This window comes from Phaethon aethereus, assembly GCF_964289735.1.
Source record: "Phaethon aethereus genome assembly, chromosome: 2".
NCBI lineage: Eukaryota > Metazoa > Chordata > Aves > Phaethontiformes > Phaethontidae > Phaethon > Phaethon aethereus.
In genome coordinates, this window is record NC_138582.1 from 48,882,884 (window position 1) to 48,901,205 (window position 18,322).

Here is an 18,322-nt window from a genome sequence, read left to right on the forward strand (position 1 = left end):
TAAGTGGCATTTATCATGTTTGTGAAAATGGTCCCACAAGAAAATAAATGTGGTTCCTCCATCCAGTAGAACCTCACTAATATGCACCCATGTCAGGGAAACCAGTCACAGCTTATGAATAAGTATGGAAACAAAGATCATATTAAAAAAGTGTAGTGTAAAATGTAGTATACTTTTTATTTCCTAAATGTAGTTCTATCATTCACATTAATATTTCAGAATGCAGCAGTAAATGCATCATGAAATCCAAGCAGTATTACATCTCACACGTTCTTACATTGCTGTCTGAAAATTGTGGAAGGAAAATCAGTTTTCATGAGCAGACTGTAAGGTCTGTGGATTAGTGAGGTTCTACCACAATGGTAAAAAAACATTTCTCTCTGATGCTGACATTTGGGCGGACCCAACCACATACTGGCAGATGGATGAGTTGCACTCCACATTTTGTGTTCTGGAAGTGGGAGTAAAAAATCCCAAGGTATTTTCATCTCCCCAGCAACTGCATGTGCTTTATCCCTTTATAATATTTTCCTTTTAGGTGAATAGGGTCCCAAAATTACCGTTTTTCTTCTCTGCTGTTACGGTGGCTAGCGCATCTGGAATGCAGCTATAGTCCTCAATGTAAATACAGTACTGGATAAATACTGAAGGTTGCTTTAAAGATGCAGTATCCCTTTTAAAGATGCCTTTTTGCTTCCAAATTTCTAAAAGATAGAGTAAGGGGTCTGAATCCCTTCGAGAAAAAAAAAAGTCAGTATTGTAAGTAATTCTAAGAATTACATCAAATGGCAAAACTCTGAGATGTTATTTAAATAGAGTAACTCACATAAGAGGAAAAACAACTGATAATCTCATATTCAACCAATACTCAGTTAGAATTTTTCCTTATTAATTCATCATAAGAACACATCATTTTTAGGCCATGGAAAGGCTAAAACATCCAGAACCCATTACATAAGTCTGACCCGATATATATATGTCTGTCTATATATCTGTGACTGACAAACCAAGCAGAGATTAGAGAGATAAACACAAATATAGAGTATTTGAGTGGGAAACAGGAAGAGAGAACAGGTTTCTAATCCCCAGTAGAGAAGTTACTTTCTCCAGACTGTACCGAAGCCAACGTGATTCCAGTGTTGGTCCCACTAAGTCATCGCATATACAAATCTTTCTCAAGGAATCAACAAGAAGTGATGATGAGTAAGATTTGAGCAGGCATGTAAGGAAACTCCTCTAACACTCTGAATTCCTTTTTTTTTTTTTTTTGGCTAGGTGAAGTGACTATATTTTAGCCCTAGACAGTGAAAATCAGTTGAATAAAACAATCCTATCGGCAGAAAAACTGCTAACCAACTTAGAAGCTACGATGGCCGATACCCTGCACCTTGCCAGTACCCTACTCAAAACAGTCACTATTCAGTGTGTTATTAATTCTGCATAGTTACTCCACTTCTTGCAGTTATTCTTCCACTGATCTTTAACCTGCAGCTTGTATCAACTACCAAAAGTGGAGAAAAAACTTGCTGCACTTTGTGCAAATAAATAGAAGCTACAAATGACATGCATTAATGCCTTTTTTTTTTTTTTAGCACAACAAGAGAGCTCATAGAAGCTTCGGTAACAAGGCTATCTTTTTTTTTTAAACTACTTCTATACAGGTTTCCTCTTCTTCCCAGAAAATGGCACTCAGGCAGAAATAACTAAATTCTGAAAGCACCATGTGGAAGGAAAAAAAAAAAAAAAAAAATCAATCAACTAACTGCAAACCATTAGTGGCCTAAACCGTTCCAATTTCTCCATTCCTTTGTCCCGCTCTCCCACGCCGATAAGGGATACTGCATCTTTGACTCAGTTCCTACCGTACAACCAGACAAGCTACACACAGTTTGGAAGGCCCTATGCAGTCATCGTGACAGAAGGCTCCGCAGCCTTTGCACACGATCATGGCTTTCAGCCTGCACGAGCATTTTAGTTCCAGTTCATCGGCGTTGCTACTGTCAGCAAATTTCTGAACCGGGATCTGCGCGGTCTGGTTAGACAGGCCCGTGGCCGCGCTGGAGCCACTTCCTAAAATCCCAATCGATTTCTCAATTGCAGACGCCGCCCTTTTGAAGCTTGTGCTACCGAAGTGTATTGTCGGATAGCTTCCGCAGAGCTGCGGCGGTGGCGGCTGTATTTTCTGAGCAGCAAGTTGGGTAAAAGGCTTCTGTGGCTCGGAAAGTAAATAGGAAGAGAAATCTGCATTTTTTAACGCAAACGCTTTTAACTGTTCTTTCACTTCGTTCTGATCATAGGAAGCTTGTTTCATGCCCAGTTCGCAGCTGCTGCTTAAACCTTCCTCAAAAGAAAGAGGTTCAGATTTTATATTGCTACAGATGCTTGCTGGCTGAGGCCAACTAAGTCTTTTAGTGGTTTCCATAGTAACTGTCGGTTGTTTTTGATCAGAGGGGACGTCTGCATTTGGGTGGGGGGGGGCAGGCGGTGGCAGGGGCGGAGGGGGAGGAGGGGGGTGCGCTAATGTTTTACTCTGCAGAGTTTGAGAGGCACTGGCAATGTCATCACCTTCCTTAATCTGAATATTGGAGGAAAACACACTTCCTAGCCTCAGCTGGTGAGCTGCTGTAGAAATATTCACGTCTCCCAAGCCCTTCTGTTCCAGGTGCCTGCTGAAAGCGAATGCGCTGCAGCCAGGTGGGCCTTTTGAAGTAGTTTGCAACAAAGCTGCCGTAGGAATGGGGCCTCTTGCAGCCATGGACATTTGGTAAAAATGCTGTCTGTGTGAGGTACTAGCTTCTGCATGAAAGCTGCCATTTTTATCAATGTGAAATAAGCTCTGCTGGAAACTGCATGAAGGCAACGGCCTCTTCTGCTGCTTGATCTCCGGGCTGTGAGCGATTCGGCTCTGAGCGGCATGTTTGTTCAGCCACTCCTGCTTAAATGGCTGACCATGCCCTAGCTGATTCATGCTGGAACTAATTACACAAGGAGCCACTTTAACATCTGTGTCCATTGACACCTTCCCAGGCTCACATTTAATTTGAGCATGTTCCCCTACAGTCCTGGCCATCCTCTTTTTGGGATGGTTTTCACGCTTTCTGATTTGTAGCGGGGCCATGCTGCCTGCTGTAAATCCTTTACCATCTGGATGAGGAGAGTTGGAAGGATGTTCAACAATATTTCTCTCGGACACTGCTGTTTTACATACTGAGGTAGTTTGCAAAGGCAAGGGAAGCCTGTTAATTTCGAGTTTGGCTCCTGATCTGGGCTGCGGCAGCACTTTCTCTAAAGGCAGATTGCCTTGCAGTAACTGTGTCACTAACGGATTGTTGGCCTCCACTGACGACAAGCGACAGCCAGAGCCCCCGGCACTGGTAACTCTCTTCAGGGTTTCTGTTGTCAGGGACAGGGAATCTTCCATGGAGTCCGCAACGGATGTCTTGGAGGTCTGCGGTGGCTGCGCACTCGTGGCCATTTCTGCAGTCTGGGCAGGCATTTCAGGTCCTGTAAAATCCTCGGTGTCCATCCTGAAGCACTTGTCAGACTCATTAGTTTCTGATTTAACAGGAACAGCAACGCTCGTCAAAAGACTCCTGGATTGCAGTTCTGACATTTGCGTGTAACTGGAAGGTTCAGTTTTGACATTTTTTAAGCAGTTTTGCTCTGCGTATTCCTTATGCTTACCAGAGGTAAGACAGCTGACCACTGGCTGGTCTGTACTCATTGCCTCTTCATTATGCCAACAAATTCTATTGTTCGTGTTATACTGATTGGCACAGACAGCATCTGCTTCATTTTTAAATGCTGAAGGACCTCTTAATTGCTCAGAAAAACCTTGGCTGGGAGTAACCACCTCAATTAATTTATCTTGAGGAGCAAGAGGCACTTCTCGAAGACTTGAACAACCTGCCTGCAAGTTCTTGCTGTCTTGCTTTGCTGTAATGGTGATAAAGCCGGAACTGTGCTCAAGGCTTTCATTAGAGACCACTTCGGGCCTGCTTATGACAGACACCTGAGGACAGGCTACACTTTGCAAGGCCGCTTCTGTCCTTCCAGGTCTGCTCTGCAGGTCAATGCTGTTCTCTGCATTTTCAATAGAAGAAGAAAGTGACAGACTGGAATTCAGATTTGTAGTGTGGTCAACAATGACTTTGCAAGGTATAGACCTATTCATGGCAGTTTGTGTAAAGCTCACTGGCTGAGATTTACCAGAGAGATCCATTCGGCTTCGTGCTCCAGAGCTTTTTTCTAAGAGATCAGCATTTAATTTAGTAGCATTATCATAAGAGCTTATTGTCACCATGTTACCAGTAAACATCGAAATGGGCGGCCTTGCAACAGAATCTGCTACTGCAAGGGCCTCACTGCAACTTAGAGCTGACCTAACCGTAGTGTGGATGGAGACAGTGCTTTGCTCGTTACACCCAGTTATGGCTATCTTATCAGAAGAGAATCTGTTGGTAGTCCCCACTGGGGGAATCAGTACAGAACTACCAGAGAGATGATTTGGCAAATTATTTGCAATAGATGAAGCTGGCACAGTGGCATAATGACTGGAGACTGCGTTATTCACATTGCTACTTGGTATCGGCAACCTTTTGTCATCGATGGCATTTGGTAAGACCGTGTTGTCTATGGAGACTGGTACATTACTGTTATCAATACATTTTGGTCCAACAGTTATGCAGGGAGTATCAGCCCCTTGGATGGTTTTCAGCATATTTATATTACAAGCTGAAACTGCTGTGTTTGCACTGTCAACAGACATTAAAACAGAGGATTTATCAACAGAACTTGCAAAAGAAAGTTCTTTAATTGCTCCAGACATAGCAGTGCTGCAAACAGACACAGAGACTGAACTTTTATTATAAAGCACTGGCACACTGTTACTTTCAGTAGAGGTAGATGAAATAATTTTCTCACACAATTGTGGCATAGGTATATTTTCATCAGAACTGTGCACAGATATCTCAGTAGCAGTTTCTGGTAACGTAGCTGTGTTAAGCGACTGCTGCAATAAAGTGGTAGTCTCACGGTGATGAGCAGACTTGTTGCTAGGGGACCTGCAGTTGGGATTAACTATAATGACACCAGTAGAACCTTCAATCTTTGTATCAGTAGAAGTTGGTATCTCCAGAGATGAGGTACTTTCCTTTGAGCTGAACTGCGATTTTGATTCTTTATTAGTCTGGAGTAAATGAGCTCTGGCTTGATGCTTTGCAAACAGTTTGGCCTTTGTTTGCTCCTTGATGTGTGCCAGTGTTCTTGTCTTCCCACCTTCGCATGGGGTCCCCATGGCTCCAGAGACTATGCTCGCAGCCGCTGCCACGGCTGCTGCAGCTGCAGCTTCTCTTTGGGCTCTTGCTTGCTGCGCTCTTGCTTTGATATCGGCAAGAGTTCTAGCCCCTGTGTTTCTCCCACTGCTGACCGATGTACTTGGGGAAACTCGAGGTTCTGGTTTAGAAACTGGTTGGCTCTTGATGATAAAAGGTGGTCCAATTTTTGAAAGCTGAATCTAAAGGAAGAAAAAAAAAAAATTTTAATGAGATCATCAACTCGCTAACATCACCAGCTGTCTCTTAAAGGGTCAGAGAAAGGTAATGAAGGGAACTACTGTTCAGTGCAGCTGGACAGAAAAATGCTAAAAATTAATGATATTTACACTTCAGTATTTTATCCTCCTCCAGCATGAATAACTGACACCTGTATTAGCCTACTCACATTGATCCTTCTGACAGAAATAAAGATTGAACTGAATGACAACATGATGCTTATCTGATACAATTTGTCAGACCTGTTTTATGTGTAGTGTATCTAACTGAGAAGATCAACAAGCCTAGTGCAGTGATACTGGAAAAGAGTCTACGACTAGGCACTTACTGCAAATGTGTGAAAAAATAACAATCATGTCGTGCTTTTGCTCCTTGGTCTCCAATGACTAAGATATTAGGAACAGCCTGTCTTTCACTTATATACCAAACAACAAATCTTGCCTTTAGATTGGATATAGCAGTGTCTCCACTGAGCCTGTTTTTCATGTTATACCACAGAGCACTTTAGAGTAGCGGTATAAAAGAAGTGAATCACTAAAGGATACGCCTTTCCCTTCCTCACTCGCAATTTTAAGAGACTAGTCTTAGTACATCCCTGGGATACCTCCTAAACTACTGCATTTCAAAAATTAAATCTTCAAAACTACGAATATTAAAAAAGAAAATATTAAAGTTTTCAATACCTAATACTTTAAGCAAAATAATAACCTGTAAAATCACTGGGATTATTAGTATGTTTCCAATTAGGCACATCTGTTTTCAGGATTAGAGATTAAGAGTCCTGGGACCACTTTATAACTCATACACTCTCTCAGAATACCCAAAGGTTGGCAAAAAAAAAATTTTAATTTCTTAAAAGGGACATATGTTTACCAGCTGTCCACAGTAATAGGACTTAGTGGTTAATGCTGTGACTTCTCTTCTGAAAGTAACTGAGAAAAAAACTAGGTAGTATTTGCAGAAAAAGTAGTCATAAGGTATGATGGGAAGTGAGAGCCGTATAGCAGAATGACTTAGGAGAACTGGGGTTCTTTTTCCTCTTTTAATTACAAAGGATAGGGGTTTGTTGACTCAAAAGCCAAGTATCTGTTACACAAAAAACATATTAGAATTGACTGTCCAAAATTATTTTTCAAAATGCTTGCCAATTTTGCAGTATTCTCATTCACTGGCTGGAGGCTTCAGGGAGATTCAATTCTTAAGACTGTGCAAGACTGACAGCATCTGATTTTCCATAAGAGATCAGTGGAAATCAATATTAAGATGTTATTGTAATACATAACCATTGATATAACCATACAACTCTGTACTGGTCTGGAGGGCTGGAACACTTCACTTTTCCTAGCAGTTAAATTTTTGGCTTATAAATAAACACTCATGCCTAATGTTGTGAGGCTTTAACATTTACATGAACATATTTTAAAGAGTATCACAAACCCACAGTTACTTTAAAACATTTTGCTTTCTGATTCAGTAGCAACTTTTCTTAGTTTCCACTTTGCATCACCAGAGCTGCTAAAGCTCTAAGTGCTTGGTTTTTTTCATTATTATAGTTATGACCTTTTTTTATTCCCTAGTGATCTATTTTCTTTTGTGCTTAGAGAGTGATTAGAATTTATTAGGCTAGATAGAGACCTTCCAAATATGAAAGAATGTCACTAGATTCAGAATGGGCTAACTTCCGATTGCATCACTGCCCATAAATATAAATTAGTTGAAATATGCTGCTGCACTAGTGATTAAAACAGTTAGCCTATTTGCCCTCCTGGCCATATTAACAATGTTCAGTGATTGCAGCAGTTAAAAATAAATGCAGAAAAGGGCATTTCTGAATAATCTGGAACTAGTATTGCAAAGTCAATGGTTTAAGTGCAGCAAATTGGATCTAAAACTTGGCTGATGTTATCGTGTACAAAATTAAAAGGGTCAAAATGCTGAGCCTATATATAACGAAATCTGTAGATCTCTCTGTTAGGAAAAAAAAAAGCTTTCCAGTGGAGTTTACTTTCTTACATAGCAGAATGATACACATAAAAGTGTTTGCTTAGGTGGTGTATCTTTTTTTACATTTTGCTTTGCCATTATCAATTAGACACTTCCTCCTGATAGCCAGGTCCCTGTTTCCAATTAATTCCACAGGGAAATCTTATACTTCAGCCCACCCCAAGCCTTGGGCTTGCAAGGGGATCTCCAACTATTCTGACTCTAGGTTCTCTTGCTGAATTAAGGCACTGGTTCTTTTTCTTAGTGTTATGGTAATGGTAATTCTTAGTATCAGGTTATGGTAATATTTATTATTCATGCTTGCCGGAGAAGTCATCCGCAGGAGAACAAGTGGATAATACAGTTGGGCAATTATAAAAATAAGTAGCACTGTGTAAATGATGGGGAAGCTCTTGAATTAGATTAAGCCACAGATACTGGAAAATTTTCCCTCACACAAAAGCAATTTTGTAGCAAAGACCCCAGCTGAACAACTATAGGTATAGTTATATCAGAAGTAATTTGGCATGGTAGGAATGTAACAGTAAAGCGAAACCATCAGTACTAACACCCCTCACACCTCCACAAAAAATACACCATGCACTGTGTTTGCATGCAGTCAGTAGGAGGGAGATAATAAACCTTTAGTTTCAAAGTCAGCCTGTTTATTCATTACTTTACCTTAAGGGGTGGAACTCGGGGTTCTTCTCTGGGCGGCTGATCTTTATCAGATGGACTTGTTGATGAAGCACTGCGGTTAGGCTGATCATCATCTATTCTAGCTCTCTTCTCTTTGCAGATTCCAAAACTGTGCTGTTCTGCTGTTTTCCTCTTTGGGATCTCTGGGTCTCTACTTTCATTCCTCACTTCAGGTGATTTTGTGGGTTCTAATGACTTGGAAGAATGTGAACTCTCTAGACGGCTTTGGGTGCTGCCTGTTAGCTTGTGAGATTTACTTCTGCACACTTCAGAGAATGTAGATTTCTCTAGAGATGAGGTATATAGTTTATCATGTGGCTTTGATGGAAGCAACTCGATGTTTTTGCCAACTGATCCTTCTGATAAGACAACTACCTCTGATGGCAAGAGTGTACCTTTCTTGTCACCTCTTTGCTGAACACTGTGATTTTTGATTTTCACCACCTCTGGAGGAGAGTGTTCTGGGATGGATGCAATGTAGGATTTCTCAATTTCAGAATGTGACTTACTTGGCTGATGACTGAGGTTTTTGCTTTGGGGCTCTTCCAATACTGAAGTATCAGGTATAATTGTAAGTGGACCAGCTTTCATATTTTCAGGGATACTCTGAAGTTGCTTTGGCTGAACAACAAGATTCTCTTCTTGAAGCACCTTAGGCATGGCAGAGCTTTCTTCTTTCAAAGTGGAAAGGGAGTCTTCCAATAAACATGGTGATTTCCTTTGTTGCAGAATAAGTCTTTCATTGCTTGGGGAATTAGAAACTGGAGATGTCTCTGATGGAAGAGGCAAACTATTTGCCACAGATGTTTCAGAAGTTAGAAGAACAGAAGATACTGAAGATGTTTCTGATGTTAAAGGCAAATCAGACATTGGAGATGTTTCTGATGTTAAAGGTAAATTAGAAGCTGGTGATGCCTCTGATGTTAAAGGTAAGTTTGACATCAGAGATGCTTCTGAGGTTACAGGTGATGTGGACATTGGAGAGATTTCTGACATTAAAGGTGTGTGCAAGTTTTCATCACTGGCCTTTTGCTGAATATCACCTTCAATGTTTTCAGTACTGGACACTTCAGATGAGCAAGCTGTTTCAAGAGATGCTGGAGTACAGGGCTCCTCTGAAGTCGACTGAGTATCTCCTCCAGGAGAGGCAATACAAACACACGGTCCTTCTGGACTCTCAGAGGAAAAGGAAGTTTCAGAAATACAAGCATTCTCAGACAACTGTTCCTCAGGGTCACTTTGAAGCTCCATATCCACTGCAATGCCTCCACCAGTGAACAAGGAGCCTTCCAGAGCAGCATTTTGCATTTCTGGTGCAATTAGCTCTTTTGCAGACTCAGAATCCTTCTCTGTTGTATCACTGACAGAGTTTGTGGATGAAGCTGATCGTGCTGGTGATACACAATCCTCCAGCTGATCTATCACAACTGACATCTCCTCCTGAGGGCATTCTGACTTCAACTCCACTTTAATTTCAATGTGAGATACAGTACCAGTTACATCATTCACCATGACACAGGACTCTGTGCTGTCTGCAAGCTGTACTGCCTCTGTTTCTTCATTTGTGCCAGCTGGACTTACTGACTCCTCAGAAAACTCATGTTCTGTTTTATGGTTCTCCTCTTGGCATTCACAAATACTTGTCTCAACCTCTTCAGCAATCTCCTCCTGAATGATTGATTCTTCAGGTATCAGTATATCTTCTGAGTCTGCTGTTAGATCCTTGACAGGAACCTGTTCCATACTGCAAGGAGATGGACAACAATCTCTCTCTGGTAAAGATGGAATTTTATCGACTTTCTCTTCTTGGTCCTCCAAGGTTGCTTCCTTAGAAGGACCAGGTGTGCCAGAAGATCCACACAAAGAATTGCTTTCATCTTCATCATTGTTCTGCACTGCAGTCAGTTTCATTGATTCCCCTCTTGACATTCCCAATCTAAACAAAAACACACAAATTAAAAAAGTCTTTTCATTGCAGACATGATAAAGGAATGGGATTGTCTTTCTCACTCACACCTTTTATTTACAAAAAGGACCTATTTTCCAATTTAAAATAGTGGTTTGGTTAAGTGGTGGCTGACTAATTTATATCAGGTTTTATATATTTTGGAAACCTAAGTACCCAGATTTTCTCACCAGTGTTAAAAAACTTATGTATTTTTAAAATAAGTAATCTATTATTCACCATTTAACGATTTGGCACTTCAATGAAACAAAAAAGCAAGCTACACAGATTCACCACTACTCATACTCTCAATTTCTGTGGGGTTTTTTTTTTTTTTAAACACCAGCACAACACTTCAATAGTAATACAGCATGCATTGCAGAGGAAATGCACAACTATATCTTCTTCCATCAGTAACAGTTCTAAAGGAAATCCCTTTTTTCCTCTTACACCTGCATTTAGGGTCAACACAGCCAGCAGTACGGCTTAAATGCTGCACTTTAAAGAAAAAGCTGCACCTAAAACTAATAATGCAAAGCATGTGTTTCAGTTTTGTAATTTGACAGTCATTTCAAATTTATGACGAAAATCTAAATAAATCCACTTCAGCCTCATTTTACAACTCAAGAGTCAATTATAAAGATGTCAGTGGACAGCTTGTGTGTTTTTACTCCATTCTTTCAGCAAATTAAATACTTCATTTAAGATAAAAAACTATTTCTAAATACACATATCTATGTACATACTATTAATTTGATTTCACTATAATTAAAAAGAAGTTTCTCATTCTTGAGGAGCTAAAAAGACACACATTTATAATCTGTCCATTCATTCTCAGGGATGAAGTGCAAAGAAACCATTCCTATGTACACTTCTCTTCTGAAGATTTTCTTACCTTTGGTCCTGAAAATATTAGTTTAAAAAAAGTTTTATTACTTCAACAGAATTTTAAAAACCCACAACAAACCAAACCAAAAGCCAAGGGCTGAAAAAAATGGTTATTTTAAAACATGTATGCACTCTGACATCATCATTTCCTTCTAAGGACAGTGGGAGTACAGGTGTTCAGCATCTTTAGTAAGATTTTCCAAGCAGACTTTGTTCTTCAGCAATTCCATAATAGTAGAAAATACAGAAAGCTTGGTTGGAGGCCTTAAAAGAAATTTCATGGTCTTAAGGACCTTCTAACCTAATTAATAGAAGTTTGATCTCCATTTTCATTTTAACCAGAAAACAAAGAATAATATGGAAATAAGCACGCATAAAAGATATTCAGAAATTATGGAAGCATGGTAACTTGTCAATGTGCAGCCAGAGGATACAGAGATCACAAAGGCCCAAGTATATGGAAGTATAGAATAAACATGAAAAAAACCAAAATCTGTGGTTGCACACTTAAAAAATACTGAACAGATGCATTACGGCAATAACTGTAAATGCAAAAGAAATTAAAACAGCCTGGAATTGGTATCCCAAAAAGCACTCTGAGGATAATTACTAATATTTCCTACTACTAGTCACTTCATATGCACAAAGTCTTCCTATGCCATCAACATGCTGGGGAAGGAACCTCTAGAGAGCAATTAGAACACCAAATTTACATCTCCCACATCGTATTAATTTCAGAAGATGTGTGTGCTTCTATATAGCACTGTATAGACTATATAGGTTCCCTATATAGTCTAAGTTTTGGTTATAAGTTTAGGTGAGTAAAGTTTAGTTTACCTACGTTTAGATGAGTAACTTCCTCTAAAATTCCTTGTGTAAATGAGCAAAAGTTACCTCAGGAAAATGAGGAGGGGAAAGAAATCCACTGCATTCCTGAAACTGAATCAGTGGTCTATTTTCTCTAGCTGGCTTACATCATGAAAAGATATTGCCTGATAGTTATCTTTATGGAATGAAAATCAGCAAAGGAATGAAGGATAGCATAAAGGTGAATGCAACCGTCACATAGACACTACAGAAATACACACATTCTGGTAACATACTGAAGAGGAAGAACTGCAAGAAAAATAAGATAATGCAGGTTTAAGGCCAGCAGAACATGTACTGAATCTTAACAGGTTTTTTTCAGTATTGGAAATATTACTATCTTGAAAAAGATACTGCAGTGAAGAAAAAGGCTTTCAAAAGGAGAAGGCTCAAGAACAGCATATTTAAGGCAATCTCAGATTGCAAGATAAAGAAAACAACATCCAAAGTCTGCAAAACGGTTCAAGAATATGAGGACAGCAGTAAACAGCCATCAGTGAAAATGCTAAGGACAGCATTCAGCTGATAAAGTAAGGGCAGTCAGTCATCAAATAAAAAACACCCCAAACAGCTACTCAAGGATATATGGATGCTGATATTCTAGCACTGTGATAAATAGTACCAGGGAAAACAAAAAAAAATTAGGAGGTCTACCCAAAATTAAAGCTTTCATTTAGTGAGCTGGCAGTACTATCCTGACACATAACTCTTGAGAGAGTGGGAAAAAAAATAATCTCTTGAGACAGTAAGTATAACCCTTGCAATCCTGGGGCAACAAGCCAGAAGAATGTGGATTTCTGGCAACATGCATCACCCGATCCTAGACAAATCACTGCAGAATGAAGTTTTTGCTTCTTGAAGAAAGCCAGAGAGGGGAAAAATGAACGATCATGAGGAAGTGGAAAGAGCATATAAAGGGATGGAAGTAAATGACAACTGAAGGTCCCATGATAAACAGTCTGGGTACGATAAGAGCAAACACAAGAAACATAATGTGTAGAGCCAACATGGAAGAAGCAGTCGAAAGCTTTTGAATGCCATGAAACTGGGGAGTGTGTAAAAATGTTTACAAAGATTCTGCATCTATTAATGGTCCTTCTCTAAGTAAAAGGTGAAACTTGAATTTACTTATGGAATATTAAAAGATCAAATTGGTTGAAGTCAGAGCAAAAATACCACATTGACTGTAAAGTGAGCAAGTTAGACTGCAAGACAGATCCATTTTGCAGACAGTGCATGTGAGAAATAGCTCAGGAAGTTTTGAAAACCTGCTACTTCAGCCAAATCAACAGAGCTGAAAAGAGACAAAGCCCAGTCATACTCAAGGTAAGTTTAAAAACCAAAGTGAAAAAAGGTGAGAGAATTTACACAAGGTGGAAACCATAGTAAAAGCTACCATTCAGTCAGTAAATAATGGGAAAAAGTACTTAAATCTAGCCAAGAAGCAAAAAAGTAGAACTGTGTACGTAACAGCCAGGAAGAAGAATGCAATTGAAACAACACAAGCTGGGGAAAGGGTTGGGGGGGACCAGATTCAATACTGTAGTAAAATGGAAATGGCAATATGACATTTTGCATAACAATGTTGATGTCAGGAACCTATCAACCCAAATGACATGTATCACTGCAGACCGAGCAATTATCTGCCAACCATTATAGTGTCCAGCTTTCAACCAGCACGGCAGGACTGCTGGCTCTGTAAAATTGTGAGTATCATTCTCTGTGCACGTGACAGTCGTTTGTGACTGAGAAATAGGCTTCAGCTGGAGTGAGGCGCTCATGCTTTGCTGGTACTAAACTTCTACTTCTTGTGGAAAGCCCTATGCCAATACCTTACATAGCCCTTTCCTTCATGAAAGGTTGGTAATTGACTCTTCTCTTGACATGCATAATGAAAAGCCATTATGTTCCTTATCTAAAAACCTAATTAATTTTTTTTTTATACTAAAGGGTTCAACACCTGGACTACATTGAGGTCTAAAAGCTGTTAAGTAAGAAATTAAGCACTTGCCAGTAAGAAAGTCTGCCACATTAAGACCCTAAAATTTCCATTATATGTAAACATAAAGTGGTGTAGAAATAGTATTAACACTGGGAGAAAGTACCTAGCAACGATATGCAAAATAAAATATTAAAACGGATCTGTCCATTTGCTACCTCGTTTTCATGACATTTCCCAGTGGTCCAAGGCAGTGGATTGTCAGAAGCAGCATTGTTACTGCAGACACACTTTAGTTAATGCCTTAATCTTTAAGCTACTCACTTATATGAAGGGCTCCCTGTGGCCTGGAATTCCTAAGTAAAAAAAAAAAAAATCTAACAACAAAACTAAGACATCTTATGTGATGATGGTTCCCATGGCACATTTTTGTCTGCTAAGTATTATGCATAAATTCCACTAAAACATACCTGAAAATAAATTAAAAGAGTAACTTTTAAAGAATTAGCTTATTCTTTTGTAATAATTAATACTTTTAATACTTGATATTTTTAAAATTTAATTCTAAGTATTGATTAACTTTTTAAAGGAATTTTTAAGAGGAAGGTTCTTGAATTTTAGAAAGATGTGAATCTCCTTAAATTTTGATTTAAAAAAAAACCTGAACAGGAGAACTGAGCCTTCAGCTGCTTCAGAATGCCATCTCTGTACCATCATCAATGAAATCGTGCTGACTTGCCCCAGCTGTGCACCTGTAGTGATACTATGTAATTAATTTTAGTCAGTTAAGGGTATTTTTTATTCTTTGCATCTCACTTCTAAAATTAGACTAGTCATTGGGACTTCCACTTGTCTCTAGCCAGTATTTCTTCTATGTGGTATATTCTACTCCAGTTAAAGGGCCATCTCAGTCAAACAATAAAAAACACTATTTGATTTTAGAAACTTTGCAACTAGCTTAGAAAGAATAAAATAAAAAAATAATACAGAAATGTTTCTACTGGTCTTCTACTCTGTAGAAGCTGTATTTGTATTCTACAGGAGGGGATAATAGCCCTAATGTTATCTTTTAAAAGATAATTAGAAAATACTCACATGCTTGTTGGGCCTTGTGTCTTAAGCTCTCCTTGGAATGAATTTTTATGGATGAGTTATGAACCTTTAAAAATGCAATTGTAATGCAAGTGCAGACACACACACACTATAATTCCACCCACAAGTTCTTATACCGGGGAATGACTGCCTTTGATAACTGCTTTATTAAGTTTTACAGCATATGACCATGCTATGTGAAGCAGAGAATTATATTTTCATTTTCTCCTAAAAGAAGATTAAAAAAATGCTTTTATTTGCTTCGATACTTACTTTTCACCATAAAACCTTTCAAAGAATTTTTCTTTCCAAGGTTCTGTTTTCTTTTCCTTTTCAATCTCTTGTCTGATGCGCAACTGCATTTCTGGTGTAAATTCTCCTAAAAAACAAATACTAACATATTGAATAAAAGTTGTCAAGGATTAGCTTAATATGGGTATTTTAAATTACAGATACAAAGATGACTTATAGTGATTTCTGTTACAGTCATCCAACAATTCCAAAGGTAAATAATGAAAAACAAAAGCGAGTGTGACATAGAAAGATTTCATTTACTATGTAACATCAGTGTTTCAAAAATATATTGGTGGGATTTAGTCACATGCACTGTTTCCAAGGCTGGCAGTGATGAAAATGCTTATTTTAACTGTCAAAATAAGCTGCCACAGCAAGCTGTAAAAATGTACAGTAAATTCAAAATGGAATCAGCAATTTTTTTTTTCCTGAATTACTGGTGTACTACACTTTCTACTCTAGAAGTATTTCTCAAATGTAGAAACAGAGACATTCTTAATAAAAACAATTAACCTTTGGTAAATCTGAGAACAAGTAGAGAGTTACCTTCTGCCAATCTCTGTTTCCACCCTTGTGCTGCATATGCGAAGAATTCATTATTTAGAGCGGAACTACTGAGGCGCAAAACTCCATCACTTCCCATCTAGAAAATAAGCCGATGGTAGCAGAAGATAGTGTCAGAAATAGCGTCAGCTAAGACTACATAAAAACAGAGTTCCAATTAAGGGAAATGGGGAGGGATACGGAGTGGGAATAACAAAGAAAATTACCTACTACTACTAAAACAGCATTTTCATTACAGTCGTTACTGTAAATGCAACTGGGCTAATCCAGCATCAGTGTGCCCTCTTCAGTCATCAGTATTACTGATGATAACTCAGTTTACAGCTGATTGATGTGTTTTAATCATAGCCCTCTATCTTGAGCCTATGTCTAGTGCTATTGTACACAGTCAAAAATCAAGATCATTATTGTACTTGTGCATCTTCCTGGAATATGGTACAAAACAAATTGATTACATGTAATGAAGACAGTAACTTTGCTGTTTCTAAATAAACCTAACACTCATGTTAGCTAATATGCTGTCCTGTCAGAAAAGTGGAAGACAGGTAACAAAGTAACGTGTAAACTCAGCACTATAACTAAAAACAGCTATACATATAATTTTATAGGCATCAACAGTGAAAATTGTGGAAGAATATTATAATTTTTTTTTTTCTACATCTGTCAAACATTCAGTGATAAAACAGCATAAAAAGTCTTTACTTCAACTAGTAAAGTATACAGTAGTATAGAAACAATCCAACTCTTGAGCTTTCTTTTACCATAAAACTTAATTCTTATTTTCAGGTTGTGAGGATATGTCTGACTATTAAAGGAATTCTAATAACCACAAAAAGTAATTATATAAAACAAGTTATCAGTGGGTATCACCTCTAGCCTAATAAATAAACAGACAATAAAACCAAACTAGCAAATAAAGAGACAGAGAGGAAACAGCAGAAGAGGTAACGTTGCTAGAACAAACACTCACTATTTTACAACCTTTAAATTAAGTAAGAGAGAAATGTTTGACAACACCATTTGTGATCTAGCATTAAAAACCAGCACATTTTCCAGCATATTAACACGTTTTAGCTACATGACATCCCCTAATTCTCAGTGCTTGTTTCAAACTGGAGCCAGAAAGAAGCAGATGCCTCAGAAACGTTAAATAATATTTAGCTGTATCTCCCTTGCTGAGCTCTATTTTACTGATAATACTGGCCCTACTTTCAGAACAGTCTTTGCTAATTTACTCATTGCCTAGCTGACGTCCTGTCCCACAATAATCTCATAGAAGTAAATCAGAATTATGTGAAGTAGTAAAAAGAGAAATAGCATGATAAGCACCGACTTTGAAAAACAGGCAATGCTAAAGGCATTTGATTACAGCAAGAAAACACTATATGCATGGTACCAGGGTCCCTCAGCAGGATATGAACCTACGGTACTGCTGTCTGTGATTTCCTGCTATATGGCATTGTTTTGCCAACAAGTCATGGGATTTGCATTCAAGAAGGGCAGATATATAAAGCTTCTATGGTTCTTATGATGTGGGTTGTGGAACACATGCATATTAATTACAGAGAGGCTAGGACTAATGCTGAAACTGTAGAAAAACTGGAAAGAAACAGTGAAACATGCAGCAGAAGCAGCAAGAAAATAAAATCAGTGAGACAAGAGAACGGCCGTAAAGAACATGTACTTATTGTATAATTCAAATTAGTATGACACATTATCTTCTTTCTCTACAAATGAACTTTTCCATAAATACTTAAATTCCAGAATTAATAAAGTGAGATTTTTAGACACCAGTGCCTCCTGCACCTGAACAAACAAACCAGTATATGTTCGAAAACAGCATTTACACAATTTTCTAAAAAAAGTAAGATGAGAAGTTACAAAGAAAAGTTACTAAATAAACAATTCTTCGTTGCTCAAAGAAAGGTGCTGAAGCTACCTCCAGTTTCAACATAAAAGGAGATGAAATAGTAACACCCACTCATGTCAATCAATGTAGGTTCTACTCCAAACTTCAGTATATTCAGGATTTTATCCCTAAGCATGACAGTGTTTTGCAGGAAAGAGTAATACAGACATGAAATTGTTATTATCATATTTAACCTCACTTAACTGCAGGCTGTCTCTGAAAGGCATAGTCCTCCTGAAGCTCCATTGTTCAGTTGATGGCAAACAGTGTAGCCATATCACTTGCCAGATCAACAAATCTCATAAGAAAGTAATAATTTGCAGACAATAATTTTCTGTTAAATCAGCAAGATGATCCAACTTGTCCTAAGGTCATAGAATCATTAGATCTCATGCAAAGTTGGAATGTACCACAAGAGGCAGAAAGAGAATGCCACTTTTCAGCAGCAATCCACGTTCAGATTGCATTAAACATAATATGAAACTGTAGCCAAGTGTGATTGAGCTATTTCACTAGGCTGCATAAATCAAGAGCATTATGAAGACTGCCAAGTTATATTACCATCTGAATACAAGAAGAACAGTATTAGC

The 18,322-nt window shown here is 38.5% G+C and overlaps 1 protein-coding gene across 1 annotated transcript in view; it reads right to left on the bottom strand.

Moving 5' to 3' along the window:
• Positions 1-1,026: 1,026 nt before the first annotated feature.
• The window catches only part of ASXL3 (ASXL transcriptional regulator 3), a gene marked incomplete at its 5' end in the record, with an annotated part of 126,974 nt that continues 109,678 nt past the window's right edge, over positions 1,027-18,322 (bottom strand). Inside the window, 4 exons of the mRNA XM_082015318.1 lie at positions 1,027-5,515; positions 8,217-10,170; positions 15,239-15,344; positions 15,806-15,902. Of these exons, the coding sequence (XP_081871444.1) occupies positions 1,859-5,515; positions 8,217-10,170; positions 15,239-15,344; positions 15,806-15,902 (5,814 nt within the window). The 3' untranslated portion in view covers positions 1,027-1,858. The remainder of the gene's footprint in view (positions 5,516-8,216; positions 10,171-15,238; positions 15,345-15,805; positions 15,903-18,322) is intronic.